General features: G+C 42.4%; 1 protein-coding gene across 1 annotated transcript; it reads left to right on the top strand.

The window, feature by feature from the left end:
• Positions 1-1647: 1647 nt before the first annotated feature.
• On the top strand, positions 1648-12548 carry LOC124275678. The gene is made up of 5 exons (XM_046711302.1): positions 1648-1711; positions 4583-4709; positions 5348-5475; positions 6152-6328; positions 9214-12548. The coding sequence occupies exons 1-5, from the start codon at positions 1663-1665 to the stop codon at positions 10329-10331; spliced, it is 1599 nt and encodes a 532-aa protein (XP_046567258.1). The 5' UTR covers positions 1648-1662; the 3' UTR covers positions 10332-12548.
• Positions 12549-27470: the final 14922 nt, after the last annotated feature.

Below are 27470 nucleotides of genomic sequence, written 5' to 3'. Positions count from 1 at the left end.
ACACGTAACCATATGGACGTAACAGACAAGCAGGTCAGCTTATAATTAAGTCAATCAGTTCGTCATATATCTCAGTCAATCAGTTCGGCACAGTAATTATCAAATATGAGGTTGGAAATCTGAGAGCACATCCCTGTGAGGAAATGGGTGTCTACTTTGATAGTGGCGATATTATATTTTGATACAAAAAATATTTTGTTACACTTTGTTTATGATTTGATTAACCCAAATACAGGTGAATTCTATACACATGATGAACTGCAGGGGTTTTTTAACATCAAGATAAATATCCTTAGATATCAAAGCATAAAATCAACCATTAAAATATGTATGAAGAGATATCATATTGTACACTTAAACCCCTTACCTACTTCTCCAATAATGCCTTTCATTATATCAAAACTTATCAACAACGACAAGGATACTAGATAATGTTATCTGTCTCTTCTAGAATCAACCTACGAAAAATCACATGTATATGTATATATATATAAGTATGTGTATATGTATAAGCATCATATATATAACATGTAAAAACTGAAGAGGAAATAAAAATGTGAAAAAAAATAAATAAATAAATAAATTTAAAAAAATAGAACCGAAGAGAGGGAAGTACGTTGCTTCGTTCGCATATTGGTCATTTTCTCTTTGTTGCGCAACCCTATTTCGGCAACACCATATTTCGAGGGACGGGCCTCAGAAGTACTCATTAACCATCACTGTCGCGATATATGATTTCTGACGTTACCTCTCCGCTTTCGAGTCGTAATTTGCAGAACAGTGCTCGTAGTCAGTCCCTCATGTGTCAGTCCCTCATGAGGGACTGACACAGACACTCATGATGTCTGTCCCACAGGGACTGACACTTCATGAGGGACTGACACAGGACTGACACACTTCATGAGGGACTGACACAGACACTTCATGAGGGACTGACACAGACACTTCATGAGGGACTGACACAGACACTTCACACATCACGGGACTGACACAGACACATCATGAGGGACTGACACAGACACTTCATGAGGGACTGACACAGACACTTCATGAGGGACTGACACAGACACTTCACGAGGGACTGACACAGACACATCATGAGGGACTGACACAGACACTTCACGAGGGACTGACACAGACACTTCATGAGGGACTGACACAGACACTTCATGAGGGACTGACACAGACACTTCACGAGGGACTGACACAGACACATCATGAGGGACTGACACAGACACTTCATGAGGGACTGACACAGACACTTCATGAGGAGGGACTGACACAGACACATGAGGGACTGACAGAGAGGGACTGACACAGACACATCATGAGGGACTGACACAGACACTTCATGAGGGACTGACATAGACACTTCGTGAGTTTGACATACGTCGTAGGCACACATGGTGATACCCTTTGTTCCGGCAACCTTGAGATAAAGTTCTTGGAATCGTATTTCAGCATGCGTCAGTGTACGTCATAGGTTGTTGAGGCACCAGTAAACACAAGCTAATATCAGTGTTATAATTGTCCTTTGCTTTTTGTATTTCAGTTATCACTTGTCACTGATAAAAAAAGTGTCGAGTTCCATGCTCCAGTAAGAGGGCCGGATACACATGTCTACATATAGCCTGAGAATTACTTGTGTCTGTAGATGCCGTCATGATTGCCCTGCTGACTGCAGTCCTCGCCTGTCTCCTGCACACGTCAGGTGAGCTATCCCTTAATCACAGGTGTAATTCACAGACTGGATTAGGAGATAAACCTCATTGTGAGGAGATCTGACGTAGTCGCACTGTGGACTAGATAACTCTTAATCTAAAGTACAGCCTTGTCTAACACCTAGTTCACTAATGAAAGGTTCAGATAATTCATGCTGATTCCTTACACACACTTTAACATTTTCGTATATACTCTTCAACAGTTTATTCATTTTACTACTAAGACCGTGCGATTTTAGAAGTCTCCATAGTTTATCCGGCTGCACAGAATCGAAAACCTTTGCAAAATCAACGAATAGTGCGTAGAACTTTCCACCTTTTGAGCTGATACTGAAATACTTTCAAACTCGCTTTATACCCAACTCGCGCACTCACTCACTAACTCAACCCAAACTTAATTTGATAATCAATCAATCTTTATTTCAGTACTTAAAAAGGCCACAGGCCTGTAGTACATTTAGAGTTTACATGAGTAGATAGAAGTCATTTATAAATTCTTTTCTGCAACAATACTTTTTCTTAATCTCATAGCGAAATAGATGTGCATTGCCAGATTCTGTAATATTGATGTGGTAGTATCTGTTAATAGTGAAATTAATGTTCTTACACTTGGATGCTTATAATAGTATGGCTTTAAGTAGTTCGTTCGTAGAGTCGTATAAACAGGACAGATTAGAAGGAAATGTAGTTCATCCTCAACAGTGCTCTTATTACATAACTGACATATTCTGTTTTCTCTTTGTATACCTGCATACCTGCCAGTTTCAATAAATAATTCATGGGAAGAGCAACGAAAACGAGAGAGAGCTATACGGAACTTCTTTACGCCGATTTTTGCTAAATAGTCTTCTAAACGTATGTCCGATTTACATTGATTATAGTATAAACATTTTGTGGATAGAAGTAGTGATTCCGACCAAGACTGGAAATAGATATCTTTCATTCTTTGTGTAAATGATATGATAAAATTGGTATGCAACTGAACATTGTGATCACACCACACATAACCATAACCAGTTTTGTACAACAACTCCCCTAATATCACTCTCCCAATTTCTTTTCCCATTTTCGTCATACAATTTCATCATATCATAACATTTTTTCGGAAACCTATGGCATGGCATATGCAGTAATCTTACCCAATACTTTATGGCTTTAATGGAAGAGTGTATAAACAAGGGGAATCTACCTAATTCTCCGGAAACCATCCTATTACATGTGTTCGGTTTTACACCAAGAAACTTTTTGCATGCATATAAATGAACTCTTTCAATACTGTCATATTGTTGTAATCCCCATATTTCAGAGCCATATAGAAGTATTGGACTTATCTTCATATCGAATATTTTAAAGAATGTGTTAAAGGACATTTCACCCAACGATCTCATATTTTTACAAACACCGATTAAGATTTCAAGGCTTGTGCTGACGCTTGTTTTGTGTGTTTGGACCAGGAAAGGCTATTACAAAACTATACACCAAGATACTTATGAACACTGGTAGTTTTGAGTAGTTGCCCTTTATAATACCATTTTTCTAATTTAGAGAGCTTTCCACCTTTCTTAAAGACGATAATTTTGGTTTTGTCTCTGTTTACACACAATTTATATTGGTCAGAAAATTTGTCTAATTCATCTATTTGTTTCTGTAAACCGCTAACAGTACTAGAGAATAGTACAATATCATCGGCAAAGAGTAGCAGAAATAGTTGTATTGTATCTGGGTGTAGTTGAATCCCATTCGTACATGTGTCACATATTTGTATTGCTAATTCATTAATGAAAAACGTAAAAAAGGAAGGGCTTAAAGTACAGCCTTGTCTAACACCTAGTTCACTAATGAAAGGTTCAGATAATTCATGCTGATTCCTTACACACACTTTAACATTTTCGTATATACTCTTCAACAGTTTATTCATTTTACTACTAAGACCGTGCGATTTTAGAAGTCTCCATAGTTTATCCGGCTGCACAGAATCGAAAACCTTTGCAAAATCAACGAATAGTGCGTAGAACTTTCCACCTTTTGAGCTGATACTGAAATACTTTCAAACTCGCTTTATACCCAACTCACGGACTCACTCACTAACTCAACCCAAACTTAATTTGATAATAACATTTGCCATCCATTTCACCCAAAAATATGATTGGTGTCGGGTAAAGAGAAGAAAGGAATACAGTCTAGTTTGGGTTCTGAATATTTGTCAAAGTAAGAGATAGGATCAGGTGTGCCATGACGTTATGTAATTCGTAATCTTGACATTTTAGTGTAATATAAAGTGTGACCGTGTGGGTATGATCTAACTTGGGTTTGTGACTGTGACAAACGCCCAATTAGAATGATCAGCATTTCTGCTTGGGACACAGTTACAAATAACCCTGACAGAAGGTTGTCATTCAACTAGTTATTGGATGTCAAAGAAGATCATACTTGGTTTGCATGGTCGACCTCACGAAGTAAAGGGAACATTGTAACCCACGAGGTGACTGTTCTATATGTTCCTTTGTTTTGATTAACACCACGCTCAACAATATTCCAGCTATATATCTGTAAATTCGAGTCCGGACCTGGCAATCCAGTGATCAATAGTATGAGCATCGTAAATGGGATACGATGACATGTGTCAAACAAGTCAGCGAGCCTGACCACCTGATCCCGTTAGTCGCCTCTTACGACAAGCATGGGTTACTGAAGATCAGTTCTAACCCGGATCTTCACGGGTTGACTGTCTGGTGAATGTGTTAATGGAATTTGAAAACGTTATTTCACTAAACGTTTGAAAACTGATTGGTCGTTATATTTTTAAGGATTGATTTGAGCCCGCTAGTCCGGTACTAGTTAGTTGTGTGCTTCTGTTGCAGGAGCAAACCGCCCACCATCCATCGACTGTCCGCTGTCGTTTTCTACGTTGGTCAAGCCAGGTGAAAGGAATGCCCAAGTCACCTGGGTCCTACCGACCGCCACTGACCCCGAAGATGGAGTCCTCACGTAAATATTCTAAATCGCCATGATTGGTTCAAATTCAAGGGACGCAACTCCGCAACGGGAGCTTCAGTGACCTGTGTCACCGAAATTGCGCAAAACCATTTTTTTTCTGTTGAGTTCTAAAGTAATGTTAATTTTGTTAAAAAAACAATAACGAAGCCCTCAACAGCTATTACATCTACATGTGTGCATAGTCTAGCCTTAAAGCGTCAATAAAAACAAAAATGACTAAATCAACCAGGAAGCTGAACTGACCCAAGTTTCGTACAAATGTTACCCGCTTGAAAATACCGGTGGTGACATTCAGCGTACGCCAGTATTAGAAAAGGGCAGCTTTAGATATGTTTAATTACTGGATGGACGTACATTTCAAACAAACCCCAAAATCCTACACAAAATTATCCAATCACAGCTGTCAGGGGGGATTCAGTCTGCACTGCAGCCTACGAATATTACTTGTTAAACTAAACTACGAATACTGCTTGTTATAAACTGTATAACCCCGAGTCGCGTCCACTGTATGGTGTCGGCATTATGTAACTATACATACCTAGGACACATTTTCCTGCGTTCCTATTGGTTCGAATGACAAAACAATCTACATAGACGAACATTTACACGAAACACCATACACGTTTCAGGCCAACCTTGAACAAGTTCTCGCCGAGACGTGGCAGCCGGGTGACCCTTGGTACCCACATCGTCAAGTACACGGTGACCGACAAGCAGAAGAGGAGGGACTTCTGTACATTCACCATCACAGTCGAGAGTAAGTGGCATCGCACTGGCCATTGTTGACATGCTTAAACTGTATGTCCTGTGCCCCTTTTGTGTCCTGGGGCGGTGGGATAGCCTAGTGGTTAAAGCGTTCGCTCGTCACGCCGAAGACCCGGGTTCGATTCCCCACATGGGTACAATTTGTGAAGCTCATTTCAGTTGTTCCCCGCCGTGATATTTTGCTGGAATATTGCTAAAAGCGGCGTAAAACCATACTCACTCACTTTTGTGTGCCTGTGAACCCATGTCCGGGTTCGATTCAATTTCATTCATTCACACGAGTTCATTAAATGGTATATGGTGTTTACCAACCAAGTAGTTTAAATAAAACTGATGATGTCAACCCATACCGACACCCATACCTTACGTCTTGACCTGTGTCGGAAATATCAACAATGTGTGAAACCCATTTCTGATGTCCCCCGCCGTGATATTGCTGGAAGATTGCTAAAAGCGTCGTGAAACCAAACTCACTCACTTTTGCCCCTGTGAAACCATGTCCGAGTATGATTCAATTTGATTCATCACATTGTATGTGATGTTTACCAACCTTGTAGTTTAAAATAAATAAAACTGATGATCTCAACCGATACAGACCCCTGTCTTGGCCTGTGTTGGATATATCGTCAGTGTGTGAAGTCCCGTCAATGTTACCTCTATTCGGGCAGGTGCGCAGTGCCAAAGTATTGGTGACATCCGGCACGGGCGGACCACTTGCAGCCAGGGAGCACGGTTCGGGGACAAGTGCCACGTGGTGTGCGACTCCGGCTACGAGGTGCTGACGGACAACTCCTTCACGTGTAAGAGTGATGGTACATACGACAGGCCGGCGCCCGACTGTGAAGGTGAGGGTCATGGTGGTAAATTACAAGGGGAGCAACAGTGATTTTTTCATTGTCCTTTTCTATTCATTGTAATTATGACAGTCCATCAGTAGAATGCATCCCCTAACGGAGTGGTATGAAGGACTAGCAGTTATGGTACATCCCCTAACGGAGTGGTATGAAGAACTAGCAGTTAATGTACATCCCCTAACGGAGTGGTATGAAGAACTAACAGTTAATGTACAGCCCCTAACGGAGTGGTATGAAGCACTAACAGTTAATGTACATCCCCTAACGGAGTGGTATGAAGAACTAGCAGTTATGGTACATCCCCTAACGGAGTGGTATGAAGAACTAGCAGTTATGGTACATCCCCTAACGGAGTGGTATGAAGAACTAACAGTTAATGTACAGCCCCTAACGGAGTGGTATGAAGAACTAACAGTTAATGTACATCCCCTAACGGAGTGGTATGAAGTACGAGCAGTTATGGTACATCCCCTAACGGAGTGGTATGAAGCACTAACAGTTAATGTACATCCCCTAAAGGAGTGGTATGAAGAACTAACAGTTAATGTACATCCCCTAACGGAGTGGTATGAAGAATTAACAGTTAATGTACAGCCCCTAACGGAGTGGTATGAAGAACTAACAGTTAATGTACAGCCCCTAACGGAGTGGTATGAAGTACGAGCAGTTATGGTACATCCCCTACGGAGTGGAGTGGTATTGTACAGCCCCCCACGGAGTGGTATGAAGTACGAGCAGTTATGGTACAGCCCCTAACGGAGTGGTATGAAGTACGAGCAGTTATGGTACATCCCCTAACGGAGTGGTATGAAGTACTAACAGTTATAGTACGTCCCCTAACGGAGTGGTATAAAGAATTAACAGTTAATGTACAGCCCCTAACGGAGTGGTGTGAAGAACTAACAGTTAATGTACATCCCCTAACTTAGTATGTGATCAGGTGAACTACTCCCCTGTTAGGGAATACACCGCTATGGCCATTGCTTCTTATTTCCCTGTTAGGGAATACACCGCTATGGCCATTGCTTCTTACTCCCCTCTTAGGGAATATACCTTTGTGGCCATTGCTTCTTACTCCCCAGTTAGGGAACACACCGCTATGGCCATTGCTTCTTACTCCCCTGGGAATTACCTTTGTGGCCATTGCTTCTTACCCTCCCTGTTAGGATATACACAGCTATGGCCATTGCTTCTTACTCCCCTGTTAGGGAACACACCGCTATGGCCATTGCTTCTTACTCCCGTTTTAGGGATTTACACCGCTATGGCCATTGCTTCTTACTCCCCTGTTAGGGTATACACAGCTATGGCCATTGCTTCTTACTCCCCTTTAAGGGAATACACCTTTATGGCTATTGCTTTTTACTCCCCTGTTAGGGAATACACCTTTGTGGTCATTGCTTCTTACTCCCCTTTTAGGGAATACACCTTATGGCTATTGCTTTTTACTCCCCTGCTAGGGAATACACCTTTGTGGCCATTGCAAGTCAAAACATTGATTACACGACTGCCTCGTCTCCTGTTGACTGGGTTCCGTCCTATTGCGGAACTTAGTATAATAACCAGTCCACAATTTTGAGACCAATTCATTTAACTAGATACATAAATATTGATCAATATTATTTGATACGTCTAAGCACTTGTATATTGCAACACTACGCTCCTAACAATATTTGCAAACATGTCATGCAACGTGCTCTGTCGTACAGAGAGCTCTGACAAAAAGAAACCTGAAAATCGTGGAAATCTCAAAACGAGGTTCTGTCGCTAGAAAGGTTTAGCGGTCTGGTACGGACTTGATGTTATATCAATCACATTGTGCGTTACAGAACTACACTGAATAAGCGCAAAAAACCCACATAACAGGTGTAACAAGTGAGCCAGATGAATTGTGAATCATTTTACGACCTCATCAAACAGGGGCAGTCTGTGACGTCTGAGTTAGGGCCATGCTGTCTAAATCTCGCCATGATATAAAGAAATACGATGTTATTAAAGTTTAAAATTAAAATTCATTTGTAAATATCATTTTCTTATGAAACAAGTAATTGGAATTCAGTGTAATCATAGTTGTTTGTGATGTCTATTTTCACTTTCACTCACACACTCACTTTCATTTATACCGCTATGGCCATTGCTTCCTACTCCCCTGCTGGGGATTTACACCGCTATGACCATTGCTTCTTACTACCCTGTTGGGGATTTACACCAGTATGGCCATTGCTCCTTACTACCCTGTTAGGGATTTACACCGCTATGGCCATTGCTTCTTACTACCCTGTTGGGGGCCATTTTCTTACACCCTGTTATGGCCATTGCTTCTTACTCCCTGTTGGGGATTTACACCGCTATGGCCATTGCTTCTTACTCCCCTGTTGGGGATTTACACCGCTATGGCCATTGCTTCTTACTCCCCTGTTGGGGATTTACACCGCTATGGCCATTGCTTCTTACTCCCTGTTACACCGCTATGGCCAGGGATTTACACCTTTATGGCCATTGCTTCTTACTCCCCTGTTAGGGATTTACACCGCTATGGCCATTGCTTCTTACTCCCCTGTTGGGGATTTACACCGCTATGGCCATTGCTTCTTACTCCCCAGTTAGGGAATACACCGCTATGGTCATTGCTTCTTATCCCCCTGTTCGGGAATACACCTTTGTGGCCATTGCTTCTTACTCCCCTGTTAGGGAATGCACTGCTATGGCCATTGCTTCTAACTCCCCTGTTAGGAATTGCTTCTTACTCCCCTGTGGGACAAACAGTTCTGGATATATCGAGTTACAATTATGCTGTGTTGATACAAGCGCCCACAGTTATAAATGCATTCGTAGATTCTACAAAATAACCAATTATCCCTCATTTTGCATTTCAGAGCTGGGTTTCTACACCTTATTGTGCCGGAACATCACGTCATCGACGGCATCAAACTTCATACAATCAGCTAGCATGAATTTGAAACTTCTTTTCGAACAGCTACAATCGCGAGGGTACATCCCCTCATATAGGCCCATGCACCATGCAAAGAGAATGTGTAAAAGTTCGGAAAAATCTGATCATGGGGTTTGTGTGTTCTTGCGTCGCTTAAGGTTGTTTGAAGAACTGAAAAAAGACATAAAATTGCTGCCGGTCACAACATCTCCGAAGGGTACGGATGCCGACATCAATGTAATCCAGTACACCTATCGTCGTCTTATGATACTGCATCCACAGTTTCAACAGTTCTGTGACATCACCAACTTCCGTAACGATCTCTATAAGTATCTCCCAGATGTTAAGAGAATACAGGATACCAAATACCAACGCTCAGTGGAGCGAATCTTCTCAGGAAGTCTGAAACTTGGTGTTCTGCAGTCAGAGATTAACACAGTTTGTGGTCCGGATAACGAGGGACCCAACTGTCTCTTGAGGGACGTTTTACAATTAATAGAACGTGCAAAGAGGTTTAATTTACATCGAGATAGGATAGGGCGATGGAAAGATGAAGACGTTCATAATTATTTCAACGCTCTGACATTCAGTTCAATCCTACTCAAGTGGAAGTACCATGATCGAGTCAAAGCCATCCAACCTCACAACACCACAGATCAACAAGCAGTCGTCACTAAAATCATCAGAGCAATAGCAATGTACATTGATGAGGGCGCAGACGAGAAGTTGGAGATTCTCATGTCGATGTTTCCTTACTTCAACACGGATAAGATATGTAACAGTGGGAAGATGTGTTTGTTCTGGAGGGTAGTCGACCAGACCAGAATTTACGTAAAGTCACGTAAACAGGGGACAGGTAATGGCGTCAAAGTGCGTTTGTTGAACACTGACCTTGACCTTCGAGAGTTCCTGAGACAGAAACAAATGGAGAGGGTTCTCCAGCTGCTAAGCGACCAGGAGTATAACCTAGTGACAGTTGCAGACGACTTAAAGAGTGAATTCAGCAAAGTCATCAACCAGCGATTTTATGAGCTCAAAACATATTTTAAAAAAGATTCATAGTTTTAGCGCTGCCAAAGCTAAGGCCGACATGATAGTTTTTCATCAGTTAAACAACCTCACAGAATCAGTACGAAAACTAGCACCTGATATAGACACAGACGTTGCTATAATACTCGGTTTCGTGATGACCTCTGCTGCTCTAGAAGTGACTGAGAAATCTATCAATTTCGGCGTAGTTCTCGCTGAAAGTTGCAATCCATTGAAGGCAGCGACCGATTCTTCAGTATCTGATATCATGGATGCGACGGCAGAGTTGGTGAACGCCATAGCAACGGTAGGTAAAGCAATCAGGCTGGTTGTTGCCATAAAAGCCCTCAGGGACCACATCAGCTACGTCAGAAAGGGTTTTGCTAAAAATAAAGATTTTATTAACGACATGAAAAGCATAATGGAAACAGTAACTCAAAACAAGACGGGAGACGACTTTGAGGCTGCTAAGGACAGGTTTCTGGAAAAGTATAATGACTACGTGCCTGCAGTGACTAAGCCTGACATCACTGAAATGGCCGTTTACTTTACAAAGGTTGTTCAAGAAGCATGTAGTGTTATTGATGGGACCTCTACTTCTTTAGCCGCAGCTCCAAAGGCATTCATTGGTTCAAGCGGCCTATGCATTACAACCGAAGTGAAAATACAAAAGTTAGTATCGATGCTTGAGAGTATCTATGACAAACAGTATGAAATGGTCGAAGTATTAGCCCAAAACGTTCAGTCTCAAGTGGCCATGAAAGCAGCTGACGGCATTGTTGCTGACTTCGACGCCTTAGCGGGAAGTAATGGCCAAGATGAAGACGTCTTAGAGAGTCTCCGCCAGGTGGCGGGTATGTCGTACGTGTGTTACAGAATCATGGTTCTTCAGGTGATACGGATGTATTGTGATGAGCTGCAGTACAAGGCAGGGGGGTGTTCGGCCCCATGTGTGTAAAGACGCAGGAACGGACATTTCAACTCTATTGTCATACAAAGTACCATCATGTTCGTCAAGAGGACTTGAGTTCCAGACAGTTTCTGGAAGGAAAACAAGTCGTTGGGACACTGCATTCATGGATATTTCAAAACTGTATTCAGGTAAAGAGATTAGCTTTAAAATACCAAACAGCAGGTGGTTGTATAGAGCAGGGTGGATTACCAAGGCTGATCTGAAAGCTGTGATCTATGTGTCTGGTTTTGAAGTCTACTTGCCGTCTGAGGTCCCTTACCGTCGAGACATCCGGGTCACTGTGAAGGTGGAAGGGGAGAACGAGCTGGTTCCCGGGGACACGAGGTATAACATCAACCCATCGCGACCAATGGTGTTTGAGTACAAGGTTGGGAATGGACTGAACTGTCGACAGCACCGAGGCTATGACAACCCCTATACCACCTGCCCCAATAACAGGATCCCCGACGTGTGTCCCAAAACAGAATACTCCTGTTTTCTGGATGGAGGAGATAGGGTCCTGCATCCATCAATATTCTCTAGGTTCAGTGTACGTGTGAATGGGTACGAGGATCTCCCAGTACCGAGACCGTCCACGCCGGTACCAGTCAAGGTAGCTGTGCGCACCTGCGTGTTTATTCCGTCAAGGACTGATCAGCAGTTCATCGATAAGTTCAGATACCAGGGACGGAACAGATTGACAAGCACCTGTTGTCCAGAAGAACAGTTCTGGTCCGGGCGACATATGGCTTGTCGCAAATGCCCGACGAACTCTACGGTGACACTCCGCGGATATTATTGTGAGAAGCAAGACGATTAGAAAACGGGTCCAACCAGCATCTTACGAGATGGTCCCTGATAACGACATGGTCAGTGGGCGAGTAAGATGGGGTTTGACATTGTGCGGTGTACTGCACACAGCAACGTCTGTGAATGTGTGCGAGACTGTACTTATTCCGATGAATGCTGGCTTAGCCTACTGAGATGTCACGCCGCAGCTTAACATGGATACCCCCCTCAGGTTACACCGATTCCGGGTCGAGTTTATCTCCCTAATACGAGGAAGGGTAGCAACAAGTGCCATCTGTTAACGTGGTTTTGGTGTGACTCTGCTAGGGGATCCAACCACCGGTCCTCCTCTCCACACACACTGCATCCTTTAGATGGTCAAATGGTTGAGGAAGTGAATCTTAAACGGGGCTTAAGTGCTACTGCGACAAGGCGGCATCCATAAACAAACACAATTTGTCAACATGTAGATCTAAATTTGTAATAAACTGAGAATGGTGCACGAAAAAGTCTTTTAATTTACGATCATGAGAACCAAAAGGTTTTGTTCCGTGAGGATTAAGTGTTGTTATTTGTGTGACGTCAGTGAATTCGCAAACATAATGTTTTATTAAGTGTGCTGTTACACCTGTAAAACACGGTCACATCATCACAGTATTGCTTCTATTTATTTTAACATATATTATGAGATCCCTTAGTCGCTTCCTACGGCAAGCCCCCGTAGCTGAAGTGCAATTCTAAACCGGATCTTCACGGGTGCAGCAGTCAAAGGGTATCCGGTAGGTTCATGTGGTTGCTGTGAATCTTCTAACGTCTCACGTGCAACTTGGGTTGTATCTTCACAACGGAGCCGTTAAAGATAATTGAATGCACAGTTACTCGTCCCTTAATTAGGGTAGTTTGTTTGTTTGTTGTTTAAGGTCGCACTCAGCAGTTTTCCAGCTATATGGCGGCAGTCTGTCAGTAATTGACCATGGACCAGACAATCCGGTGATCAACATTATGAGCACAGATCTACCCATTTGTGATACGATGACGTTAGTCGCCTCTTATGCCAAGCATGGGTTGCTGAAGACCAATTCTTACCCGGATTTTCACGGGTAAATGGGGTAGTGATTGCGTTAGCGCTTTGAGCATGCGTCAAATGATAAACGGTGGTACTTTAATTATATTAGTCCAGGGCCCCGTTCCCGAAAGCGATCGTAGCGCTACTACAGTCGTAAGTCTATGTTAAAGTAAGGGAGTTACGGTCATCTTAGCGCTAAGATCGCTTTCAGGAGCGGGGCCCGGGAGGAGAATCTCAAAAGGGGCCTAGAAATAGGATTTCGTAGCATCCCCGGTACTGATTTTGTTTGACACTATTTTCAGTTAGTATGATGTCTTGGGATGAAATAACATTATCCAAAAGTGTTTGAAAAGTATGCTTCATGGCCGATAACTACGTCTTAGCTTTGGTTGTAGGTATTCTAATTGTTCTAGCAGATAACTCTTAATCACTTTTGATACATCCATAAGCTTGCAATTAACCCTCCTTTTCACTTTCTTTGATTTCATATGTTACTTCATGTCAGAATCGGACCTGTGAAGATCCGGTTAGAATTGATCTTCAATAACCCATGCTTGTCGTAAGAGGCGACTAACGGGATCTGGTGGTCAGGCTCGCTGACTGGGTTCACACATGTCATCGTATCCCAATTGCGTAGATTGATGTTTATGCTGTTGATCCCTGGATTGTCTGGTTCATACACGATTATTTACAGACTGCCGTCAAATAGCTCATGTCAGAATCGGAGTCATCTCCTGGCAACAAGTCAAAGGTGTTCGGGCAGCAATCATCTGCCATACAAAACACATGCCTATGTGCACACTATATCATTCTTTCTGCTGGCATGCTGACTTTTTGCATTTACACAATGTCAGTTCAACCAATCCACGGGGAGCAGGATCTCTCGACATCAGAATAGGGATAAGCTGACCATCACAAACGCTCTAACCATGGTCAACTGGTGAAGGAATGTTCATGATTGGTTGCAGAGACTGTTTCCAAACATGGACTTGGTAGTTTACTCGTTCAATGTGATGTTTTAGATGTTGGTGGGAGGTTATCACTGGATTATTTGGTACATGCATAGAACTCACAAACTGGCCACAAGATGTAATGAGTGTTTCTTGAACATCTAGATTGTCACCCAATTGTGTCAATGTTTGTTGGTGATTTTCAGAGGACTTCAGTAAGTCAATTCCCTATGTCGAACGTTCTACACGTTCTAAAAAATCCAAAGATGATATTCCCTTGATATACATATATATTAAAACATCTAGTTTTACAACATAATATGGCTAATGAGTTTTCAAATTTTATATTTATTGCTCAAAGGGGCCAACAAGCCAAACAATTCCTTTCTTTTTGATTTGCATATATATAGTAATATACTCCCCAAAAAAAACGCATATAGGAATTTCAACTGTATTTTTATGTTTATTTTGAAACATCTTGTAGGCTTTATGAGTCAATGAAACATAGCGAAATTGCACACTGGGAATGCAGACTTATCCGTCTTTGGCACCAACTCGAGGAAAGTCAGTTTGAGTGTCACATGGATACGTGTGGTGGCACTGAAGTCAATACCTCGTGTGACCACCGTGGGCATCCAGACCTGCACGGCATCGCCTCGGCATCGAATGAATAAGTCTCAGAATCTCGTGTTGCCCAATCGCAGCCCACTCTGCCTGTAGTGCCTGTGCGAGTTGCTGAAGTGAGGGTTACGTCGTCGCACCCGTCTGTCCAGGGCATCCCACAGATGTTCGATCGGGTTTAAGTCCGGTTGATCTTGAGGGCCAGGGGAGCATATTGATGTTGTGGTTCTGGAGGAAGTCTCTAGTGTGACGTGCTGTGTGGGGCCTGGCATTGTCCTGTTGAAACAACTCCCTCTGGAGATCAATGATTGGAAGGAGGTGTGGGCGTAGGATTTTGTCACAGTACCGTTGAGCTGTCAGGTTGCCGTGGATCATCACCAAATCACTTCTCCTACGGCAGGTGATCGCTCCCCACATCATAACACTGTCCCGGCCGAATCTGTCCTCCTGGGGAACGCAAGCGTCGGCGAAACGTTCACGTCGACGTCTGTACACCCGCATTCTTCCATCGCGTCGTTCCAATAGAAATCGTGATTCATCACTGAACCAGATTATACGCCAATTCGGTGGGTTCCAGGCCTGAACGTTGGTGCACCATTGAACTCGATGTCGACGATGTTGTTGTCGAAGCACAGGGCCAAAATAAGGTCTTCTGGCACGTAAACCAGCCTCTCTCAACCTGTTCCTGACGGTCTGTGCAGAAAGCCTCCTCAATCCGGGTATTTGTCGAGCTGTACTGGTCGCCGTAGCTGCTCGATGACGCAGGTGATGTGCCCGGATGTAGCGATCCTGCGCCCACTACGAGGGGTATCTGCTACCGCATTCTGCCGGCGATATCTCTCCCAGAGCCGTGAAATGGTGCTTTGGTGAACATTCATGCGTCGGGCAACTGCACGTCGAGACTGGCCAGCTTCAAGCAAACCAATGGTGATATGTCGGTTGGCTTCACTTAGACGTGGCATTTTGCATTCGTCAACAATATTCCAAATAGAGTGAATAATCGACAGACAGCGATCAACCTTTAATACCCATCATTGAGACTATCTGATCCCCAACTTTCACGTGCATTGCACGTGAATTGTGTATTCTGTGACACTACACGCCGAAATTGAAAATCATGCTGTTAAATACGGGTATTTTACGGATGGTGCGTTTTGTTGTGATGTTTCAAAACATAAACACCATAGGACTCATAAACAGAGCAAAACCTTTTGTAAAATGAATCACTTTTTAATTCATTGCCACATGAAATTGCTATTTTCATGATGCGTTTCTTTTTGGGGGAGAGTATACGTAGCAAAAAATTCAAAATGAGAATATGAATTATATTATGCTTACTTTGAAGCTCTACTACTCTATCTGTTTATTGTTTATTATCATACCCTATTTACCGCTTTACCTTGTCGAGAATTGACGATGCCTTCGAGTACAAACGACTAAAGTGATTGAAGCGCCCTGTAAATATCAAGAAATGGCGCACAAACTGTTGACTGACAAAACAAAAGTATTTATTTAAGTCAAGAATGAAGTGCATGTTTTAAGTATCGCTCGTCACGCCGAAGACCCTGGTTCGATTCTCTACGTGGGTACAGTGTGTGGAGCCCATTTCTGGCGTCCCCCGCCGTGATATTGATGGAATATCGCTCACTCAGCCTTCGAACTGTTGGTCGTAACATGTCACACATTAACATTGATGCTATGGGGTGACCTGAACAGCTGTCATTTTGAGTGAACTAGAAGGCTTGTCATTGTTAGGATCAGTGTCCTAGAGCTATATTATTGAAATAAATTTAAATTTTGAGGTTTGATGTTTGAACTTGGACACTGGTATTTGAACAACTAGGATAAAATATCTGAAAGCATAATTCACAAACCCACTCAAGCTTAGTAGAACTGGGGGCAATGGGGTAACATAGTGGTTAAAGCGTTTGCTCGTCACGCCGAAGACCCGGGTTCGATTCCCCACATGGGTACAATGTGTGAAGCCCATTCCTGATGTCCGCCGCGGTTAATAGTGAGTGAGTTTAGTTTTACGCCGCACCCAACAGTATTCCAGCTATATGAGGGCGGTCTGTAAATAATAGAGTCTGGACCAGACATTCCAGTGATCAACAGCATGGGCATCGATCTACGCAATAGATGCGACATGTGACAACCACGTCAGCAGGCCTGACCACCCGATCCCGTTAGTCGCCTCTTAGGACAAGCATGGGTGTAACCCCGATCTGATCACGGGTCAGTGAGTTGGCTTTAAGTTGGCTTTAACGTCCACGTGGCAGATGTGTCACAGAATGTCAGCTAAAAGTGGTACGAACGCCAGAAGTGATGCAGTCGCAGACTTTTTTCCACTTTGATGAAATCAACATGTGGGATATGTCGCGAAGAAGCCTTGAAACATAATCGGGACGAACCGGACCTTCGATCTTGTTTTTCGGGAGTGTCCAAGGGAAGTAATTCTGCACAGCTAATTGCGGCGCCTTAGACGACTGTTCTAGTGATGTCCCCTCCGACTAGACATAGGTGCAGGTGCAAGCCAGTTGACGTCATATCACAGTGAAGCTCATGATTAATGGTTAAAATTCACCTAACATTTCTAAACGTTTGAATGTAAGGACAAACAGAAAAACCAAACAAACAAAAATTCCAGTTAATAATCCAGTAAACACTTCAGCTGATACAGAGTGGGGGCTGGGTTTAACGCCTTTGAACAGTATTTGGTTCCATCAGGACGGGTCCGCTGACAAGGTTTTAAATGTGTGTCTTCAGAAGGTACGTTATCTGTACAGTAGGATAAATGTTATCAGACAATTATATCTGGAACATACCTGGAAACTATTCAATACACGAGACTGCATTTGCATCAGAGCTTCCGGCTGAAGCCGCTACCTATACACATCAATAGCGATATGGGCTCATTTCCGTGCATTGTCCTGAGCAGTATTGAAATGGGAGTACAAGCTACCACTTTGTATCAGACTCAATCTTCGACACGAAGAGGAAATACCACAGACAAGAAAATATGTCGGAATTAATAAGCGTGAAGCGTTTTTTTCCTGGAATGCAATGATTGCAGGTAGATATAGGGCGTGTTGTACAGGTATGCTGTGTTATGAGTCACGGGGTGGTAGCAGGTGCGATGTGCTGTACCAAATGCAAAACATTTGATATGCGTGGCCACGATGCGGTGATATCTGCCCTTCGGTTGGACAGATACTAACATAGGGACTGTCTGAGATGAGCTGATAGTTGGCTCTCCATTTGTGGCATTATTTCATTAGGGGAAATGGTTTCCATCCTTACAGGGTGTCGGGAATCGAACATGACCCTTGCAAATGACGCACAAGCATTGAAGTATTGTACCCGGCCGCCCAAGATGCGAAATTATAAGATATATTAGTTATAAGCTGTGAAATATTATAGATTCCATTGAAAATTGACAGCAATGATAACTTAAATTTGGTTCCGTTTGGTTGCTTGTGCAACGCTGGCGTGGATCGTACCCCGTGATTTTAGATTTGAAGGTAAGGGGGTGGAGGGTAGGATGTTACTGAAGGTGGGGGTGGAGGGTAGGATGTTACTGCAGGGTCGGGGAGGTGGGATGAAGAAGGGACACACAACAACGGGCTGTAAATGGTTGACAGAAGAGTCGGCTGTAAATGGTTGACAGGATAGTTGGCTGTAAATGGTTGACAGGATAGTTGGCTGTAATGGTTGACAAGATAGTTGGCTGTAAATGGTTGACAGAACAGTTGGCTGTAAATGGTTGACAGGATACTTGACTGTACATGGTTGACAGGATAATTTGCTGTAAATGGTTGACAGAAGAGTTCGATGTAAATGGTTGACAGGATAATTTGCTGTAAATGGTTGACAGGGTTGACAGACAGGAGAGTTGGCTGTAAATGGTTGACAGGATGGTTGGTTGTAAATGGTTGACAGGATAGTTGGTTGTAAATGTTTGACAAATGATAGTTGGTAAATGTTTAAATGTTTGACAATAGTGATAGTTGGCTGTAAATGGTTGACAGGACAGTTGGCTGTAAATGGTTGATAGAAGAAGTGGTTGTAAATGGTTGACAGGAGAGTTGGTTGTAAATGGTTGACAGGACCGTTGGTTGTAAATGGTTGACAGGATAGTTGGATGTAAATGGTTGACAGGAAAGTTGGATGTAAATGGTTGACAGGGCCGTTGGTTGTAAATGTTTGACAGGATAGTTGGTTGTAAAAGTTTGACAGGATGGTTGGTTGTAACTGTTTGACAAGATAGTTGGGTGTAAATGGTTGACATGATAGTTGGCTGTAAATGGTTGACAGGATAGTTTGATGTAAATGGTTGACAGTTCAGTTGGTTGGAAATGTTTGACAGGATAGTTGGTTGTAAATGTTTGACAAGATAGTTGGATGTAAATGCTTGACAGGATAACTGGCTGTTCAGATAGATTTGATTCGATAAGCAAAGTTATGTGGTTCACTGGCACGATTTTACTGGTACAGTGTGGTAAATTGTACAGTGGCAGTGTGTTGTACTGTGGCGCTATGGTTCTTGGGTAATGTGTAACAGTTGTACAGTGGTAGTGTTGTACTGTGGCGATATGGTTCTTGGGTAATGTGGCCCACAGGTGTACAGTAGTAGTGTTGTACTGTGGTGATATGGTTGATGGGTAATATGGCCCACAGGTGTACAGTAGTAGTGTTGTACTGTGGCGCTGTCGTTCTTAGGTAATGTGGTACAGGTGTACAGTGGAGGTTGTACTGTGGCGCTATGGATCTTGGGTAATGTGGAACAGTTGTACAGTGGAGGTTGTACTGTGGCGCTATGGATCTTGGGTAATGTGGAACAGTTGTACAGTTGGTAGTGTTGTACTGTGGCGCTATGGATCTTGGGTAATGTGGAACAGTTGTACAGTTGGTAGTGTTGTACTGTGGCGCTATGGATCTTGGGTAATGTGGAACAGTTGTACAGTTGGTAGTGTTGTACTGTGGTGCTATGGATCTTGGGTAACGTGGAACAGTTGTACAGTGGAGGTTGTACTGTGGAGCTATGGATCTTGGGTAATGTGGAACAGTTGTACAGTACACTGTGGTGCTAGGATTGTACTGTGGAGCAGTTGTACAGTGATCTGTACTGTGGATGGATCTTGGGTAATGTGGAACAGTTGTACAGTGGAGGTTGTACTGTGCCGCTATTGATCTTGGGTAATGTTGAACAGTTGTACAGTGGAGGTTGTACTGTGGCGCTATGGATCTTGGGTAATGTGGTACAGTTGTACAGTTGGCAGTGTTGTACTGTGGTGCTATGGATCCTGGGTAATGTGGCCCACAGGTGTACAGTGGAGGTTGTACTGTGGCGCTATGGATCTTGGGTAACGTGGAACAGTTGTACAGTGGAGGTTGTACTGTGGCTATGGATCTTGGGTAATGTGGAACAGTTGTACAGTGGAGGTTGTACTGTGGCTATGGATCTTGGGTAATGTGGAACAGTTGTACAGTGGAGGTTGTACTGTAGCGCTATGGTTCTTGGGTAATGTTGAACAGTTGTACAGTGGTAGTGTTGTTCTGTGGTTCTCACTCAATGTGGTACTGTACCCCATCGCGTTCTTGCTGAACGTACATCTTTAGGATCGTCACTTCAAGTCGAGAACAGGAATTTGGTTTACTTAAAAAAAACATTTTACCAAAACATGTTTCGGTATGCATGGGCATTAACGTCAATCAGTTGCACATTTTGCAAATTTGGCATCATTGCAGCGGCATAAAAAATGAGAGATGAGAGACAGGAAAGCTTTTAATTTCTGAAGGCAGCGCATCATACGATAAGTGCGTGTGGCTTCATGGGCCTAATTGTTTCAAGTGTTCAGTTCCGTTACGCGAACGATTTCTACAGATTGGGGTGGTCTAAAAACAGAAAAAATACCTATTTGAAACGTTCCATGCTACGTCATGTCGCTTAAGACTCACGAATACGTGTCAACTGGTACATTAATTAATTCACAGGACGGGGCTTCATGTACATTATACATGTACATGGTTATTGATTGTTTTTTGTCGTAGCCAGCTGTAAACCTCTTGTAAATCATTTCAAATTGTATCCATGGGAGAATCGAACCCTGACCCTCGGTGAGAATGCGAACGCATTATCATCTCGGCTGACACACTGCCTCCTTTGGCCAGGGTGCCGTTGTACGAAGTGATCTTAGCGCTGAGGTGACCGTATCTCCCATACCAGAACATAGACTTACGACTGGCGTAACGCTAAGGATGCTTTGTACAACGGCACCCAGGAATACATCAACATTGAGACAACCTAATCCGAACAACAGTCTACCCCCACTCAGTGAGAGAAAAAGGGAAAAGGGTTTATTCGTTACTACGCCACATCCAGTTATTGTTTCATGGCGTTGGCTTACAATTAACCCAGACTGCACAAGGCAACCCAGTGATTGATATCACGAGCAACTACCAAGCCATCGGAGTACGATGACATTCTCCCGCCGAAACAACAAGTCTGACACATGATCTATCACGTGACATGCTACACGTGATGTGTCTGGAGAAGGCGAACCAACCAAAGTCTCCACCACAGAGGTATGACTCGTTATATCAGAACATAGATGCTCATGATGCTGATAAAAAATTTTAACAAATTTTTTGCACAAAACAAATTCCTGACACACACCCACCCCCCACCCCACCCCAGCTCCCCAGAACAAAATGGGTGACCCCCCTTAAAATCATCCTCTCCTCTTTCCCCCGCCCCCACAAAAAATCCATAAATTATGAACGGTCCCTTACAGTGCATTTGGCGTATGCCGATTTCATATAGACATGTCAGTATTGGACTTGAACGGATTTCAATCTGTTTCTAAGTAGCTTCATGTATATATTTACAATACATACATCGCAAATGTGCAATGTACAGTTTTAGACAATTTTGTCAGAAGGTTCCACGCTAATTTACAAACAGTTGTTCAACGAATCACTCACCGAGAAACACGTGACTCCTGGATGGTATTGTGTAAGTGTTTTGTTTTAAAATGTGCATCCATCTGGCAATTAAAACTGACGCCATTTTTCAACATTTGGTGATATCTTTCTTAACAGGGTGACTTGCGCTGAATGTGCATGTATTTTGCAATAGGCGACAATTGCTGCGGAAATGGGACTGGATTGCGGAGCTACCTGTACTCGGAAAAGGATAGGTTAAGCATGTCATACGTTGTGTCTTAATGGCGGATTTGAGACTACATTGTGAATACATGTACATATAATGGCTGTGGGAAGCCTATTTATTTTTTCAAACATACGCTACTCTAGAAGTCTGTGGGAAAACATTTGGATTTGAGGAACCTGTAGACTCCTGTGCGCACATGCTCTAACTTCGGAAGTCCACACCACGCATGCGCTAGCAGCGTTCGCATACCATATTTTTGTATACGAGTGCCGAGCGTGATATAGACAGTAAATCATATCAAGATGATGCTATCATTTGCAATGAAATATGAACAGAAGATAATGCCAAAAGCTTTGATAAATATGAAATTAAAATAAATTTCAAAGAATCTAATCGAGAGAACTATTAGCAAATGTGACACAGGCCATGTGTACTAGGCCACGTGCTTTCTACCTGTACTGCACGTGGTGCATGCGCACTGGACCACCGGCGAAAAACAATGGCAGGTATGATCAAGTAACAACTTGCACAATACTACAGCGTACCTCTTCTGAATATGCATGAACACAACAGACAACAGATAACAGTGAACCTCTCCTAGATATACATCAACACAACAGATAACAGTGTACCTCTCCTAGATATACATCAACACAACAGATAACAGTGTACCTCTCCTAGATATACATCAACACAACAGATAACAGTGTACCTCTCCTAGATATACATCAACACAACAGATAACATTGTACCTCTCCTAGATATACATCAACACAACAGATAACATTGTACCTCTCCTAGATATACATCAACACAACAGATAACATTGTACCTCTCCTAGATATACATCAACACAACAGATAACAGTGTACCTCTCCTAGATATACATCAACACAACAGATAACAGTGTACCTCTCCTAGATATACATCAACACAACAGATAACAGTGTACCTCTCCTAGATATACATCAACACAACAGATAACAGTGTACCTCAACACAACCTAGACATACATCAACACAACAGATAACAGTGTACCTCTCCTAGATATACATCAACACAACAGATAACAGTGTACCTCTCCTAGATATTCATCAACACAACAGATAACATTGTACCTCTAATACATCAACACAACAGATAACAGTGTTACTCTCCTAGATATACATTAACACGATGAGGGTTTTCAAGATAAAGTGGAGTTCTGCTATCGCAGCGTACCCACGTCTGTTATGTTCAAAGACTATTTTTTTCCAGTGTCAAGTTTATTTGATCTTTTACATCAAATCAGAATAACCTTTTTCGACCTGTCTTCTAAATTTTATATAAACAGTTTGTTTGCGGCTGATACGTTACAGAGAAACATTGAACGGAGTCCAGTTCATACATAACAATCGTAAGTAGCAGCAGTAATGATGACGATAATTACAACGTCAACAAGTCAGCACAGCAACAACGACGTAGCGGCGAGAGGCAATATACAAAAACTACCAAACGTCTATCAAAATTAATGCTGGTATTGTTTTAGGAACATTGTATTATTGTAATCTTCTCATGCAAATGCAATATATCTTTGGGCTCCTTACATGCCCAGTATGTTTAGAGAAGGTGAAATGTGAGGTTGTCTTTTCACCAAACCTATCAACTATGGCAGTATCTATACTTCAATTAATAGCACGTTACGCCAAATTGACCTGCTCAGTTTTGATTATTCTCTCGATTGGCAGTCATATATTTCTTAGAGAGATACGTAATATTGGGATTTCTTTGTAATGTATATTGACCCTGCTTACATCAGTATACAAATATGAACGACCCTTGAAGATCCGGGTTAGAATTGATCTTCAGTAACCCATGCTTGTCGTAAGGGGCGACTATCGGGATCGGTGGAAGGCTCGCTGACTTGGTTGACACATGTCATCGTATCCCAACTGCGTAGATCGATGCTCATGTTGTTGATTACTGGCTTGTTTACTCGATTATTTACAGACCGCCGCCATGTAGCTGGAACATTGCTGAGTGCGGCGTTAAACAACTAAACAAACAAACAAATCAACACCAAATCTACCATTGCTGTGTATTACTACGCAAAGCTATAATGACGTGTTATCTATTCCATAGGTTCCTACTCTCTGTCTGTCAGTGACGTCACGAACAAGACGGCTACGTTGACATGGAACGACTTCAACCCCGACGGCTTGGGTACAAGCTGTTGACTGGGATACGATGACATGCATCAACCAAGTCAGCGAGCCTGACCACTCGATCCCGTTAGTCAGCTCTTACGACAACGTTTAACCATGGGTTGCTATAGACCAATTCTAACACTAGAATCTTCACCGTGGCATGGTGAGGATGGGGTTGTGAAGTTGGTGGCCCTGATTGCCCCTATCTCGAAGGAGACTTGAGTAGCAGTGCAGAGTTGCTCCGATTATATACGTCAGGATCAGCTGATGGCGGGATCGAATCTTGTTAGTTTACCTGCACAGATACCTGTAAAGAGTCTGCGACAAGAGCCATGCTTTTGGATTTCCTTTCAGATTAACGTGAGTGAGTGAGTTGGGTTCAACGCCGCTTTTCTCAGTTTAAGCTTATACTTTATGATGTACATTAACTGCAAAAATGCCTAGTTAACTCGTATTTAATGTGTGTATGTCGTGTTCACAGATTGGGGCGAGTCCACGGTGCCGGGACGCTGTACTTCATGCGTATTGGCTTGGGGATCGAGACGCTGACCAACATCACCGAGGTCATCGTGATCCGGACAATACGTATGTATCCTGACGCTAGTTATAAGGAATAGCGCTAAGGTGATCGTAACTACCCATACTTCAACATAGACTTACGACAGTCGTAGCGCTACGATCGCTTTGAGAAACGGGCACCAAGGCATTGTCAGTAAATAGTAACTGAAGTCTATCATTACAACGCTGTGTTAGTTCAGCTATTTAATACAAAACGGACTCGATGTTCTGTCAATAATTCTCCTATGCAGACTTAACACATTGTATTCCTATGTGGGGAATCGAGCCATAGTCTTCGGTGGACCCGATGCTACCGCTGCCCGTTGGTCGGGCTGGGTACCGTTCTGCATAGCGATCATAGCGCTGTGACGGACACTTGTAAATCTGTGTTAAGAATGAGTGTTTGGACACTTTGAAACGATTATTGCTTTGGAGAAATGGGTCCCTGATACAGTTAGAAGCATGAGCTATATTTTTTAAATGGGATTGATGTAGCGATGCTTTTTCTCTGTCATTATCCTATTTGTAGTAGCTTTCCGTGAGCAATTGAATAGAAGTTACATTCATTTCTATTTTTTAACATAGTCTCATATTTGGTAGTGGTATAACGTCGCGGGCATAATGTTCGTTGTTCAGGTAATTAAACTCTGAGATGCTGGACATGTGTTTGAAAATTTGTCGCAATGAAGAGAGTTCTTGAAAACGCCTTTGAGATGCATGGGAGCAGGTTGAAGCATCCAGACATGAAGACGAACACACACTCGTCAAAACGTCCACATGACATCAGTTTGTGACCATTTTGACTTTTTAGTCTGTTCGTTTTGACTTTAATCGTTTTTGATTAATAATACATGTGTTGATTATACTTGTTTTATGAAGAATGATTTTTGTTGTAATTTTAACCTAATGAACAAATGTTTTCCCCATGTTGATGCCTCGCATCAGGTTGTCTATACAATCGCCTCCACTTCCAGCGGTGGACTTTTGTGTGAATAACGGCGTGCGGTATGAGGTTGGCCGGACGTTCAACCACGACTGTGAGGACAACTGCACATGCTTGCCCAACGGAAGTTTTGACTGCACCCCATCTGTGAGGAACTCCACGCTGCCCGACCCCACACGGTGTCGCCTGGTCGAGGAGGAGGAGGTGGAGGGGAGGAGTCGTGCTGCGCCGTCAGGGTGGTGTGCGCACCGGTGATGGGTGAGGATGACGGTATTTTACCCTCAGAAAGATGACGCTGTTACGTAGACTGACAGTCCCAGAATATGTATATAATTAATTAATTATTGTCACGTAAGTTACAGAATATATATACAAGATATACAAGATATTTCAGAAACAGTGACAATATTCTATAAACTACATAAACGATATACATAATAAGTCAGAGTAACTCTACATATACTAAATTATGTGTATAATGACTGGCATAATGGAGATCTAGATTTGTTTGAAGTTGTATATTATAGCAGATTGTTTCTATGCCATCTGGTTTATCATTTGGAAACCGGAGTCTAAATTTGTCTTTGGTGGTAAGGCTTTGAAAGTTATTAATTTGAAAGGAACTTGAATTAAATAAGGTGTGTCTTACATCCGAATGTTTACTACAAGACATGAAATAGTGTTCTTCATCCACAAGGACTGAGTATTGATCACAGAGACGGTCCTCCAAAGGTGTAGGTGGTCTTGTTCTTCTACCAAGTTCAACATTTAGACTGTGATTTCTCAGTCTTAGTTTTGTTAAGTGGATACGGTTTTTTCATCTTTTACAATTAATTAATGTCAGTCTAGGCATAAATATATCTATATATGTAATATCTGGCCCCAATGGATTTTAACATTAGCTATGTTACGGCAGCGGATAGTCATATCAAAACAGCGGATAGGGCGCTGTAGTATTTGGACCATTTGCAAGTTAAAAGGGGGAGGGGGGATTTCAACTCTAAACCCCCTAATAGAATCACAAACACCATATATAAACTAATATTTAATGTTTTTAACTATCAAATCAAAGAGTGCGTGATCTCACTTGTTATTAAGAAAATATTATGTAAATTAATTTGGAATTTGTTTTATTGCTTTTTACAAATGAAAAAATAACTATTGTAAGTCACGCTTACAGTCCGTTTGAGACACAATGATACCGATGAATTACAACCTAACACAAAAGCAAATATACATATATAAATATACCAATGCGGAGTGCAATAAAAACAACACACCATCTCTAGAAAAAATTGCAGAATTTTTGTCACAAAAAATAAAAAGTTGTTTTAGGAACTGTCATCATTTATTTGTGCGTTTTCCCAGTTTGTGACAGGGCGCAGTGGCAACTAAAAGGAATAGCTCGAAAGCGAGATGCACGTGGGTTAACGGGTTTTCAACAAAATTTTGAGCTGGCGAGATGACACTAACTGCATCGGCAGTGCGCTGTATGTACTTAGTAATTGCATGCTTGGGTCTCCCCTGTCATTTTCATCCCTCAAAGAAATCATAGACTTTGTAAATCAGGCGCCGTAGCAAGCCAGTTTTTCGTGTAAGCCTGAGAGGTTACAAAGCTTTATATTTAGATAGTATTGAGGGGCTTGCCCAACTTTCATGCTGATCTTTAGCAACAAATCACATGTAAGCCCTGTAAATTATATACTTTTACGTCGGGCGCAAATTTCATTTTCTCTTACTTTGTCAATCAGCATTAATCACATGTCTCTGACGTCACTAATGCACTTGCATCTCGCTTTCGCGATACTCCTTTTCGTTGCCACTGCGCCCTTGTAACAAACTGGGAAAACGCACAAAATAAATATGAATGATAACAGTTTCTTAAACAACGTTTTTATTTTTGTGACAAAAATTCCGCCATTGTTTTTTCTAGAGA

This window comes from Haliotis rubra, unplaced genomic scaffold (assembly GCF_003918875.1).
Source record: "Haliotis rubra isolate DU_JTF1 unplaced genomic scaffold, ASM391887v1 Scf2008, whole genome shotgun sequence".
NCBI classification, from domain to species: Eukaryota; Metazoa; Mollusca; class Gastropoda; order Lepetellida; family Haliotidae; genus Haliotis; species Haliotis rubra.
Note: the sequence above shows the minus strand (reverse complement) of the source record. Positions and strands in the feature narration are given on the sequence as shown.

Bases quoted from the DNA above. Each gene is read 5' to 3' on its own strand.
- LOC124275678 (XM_046711302.1), top strand. From the start codon at position 1,663: ATGATTGCCCTGCTGACTGCAGTCCTCGCCTGTCTCCTGCACACGTCA. The intron at 5,476-6,151 runs GTAAGTGGCATC...CTATTCGGGCAG, and splicing joins ATTCACCATCACAGTCGAGA to GTGCGCAGTGCCAAAGTATT. The intron at 6,329-9,213 runs GTGAGGGTCATG...TTTGCATTTCAG, and splicing joins GCCGGCGCCCGACTGTGAAG to AGCTGGGTTTCTACACCTTA.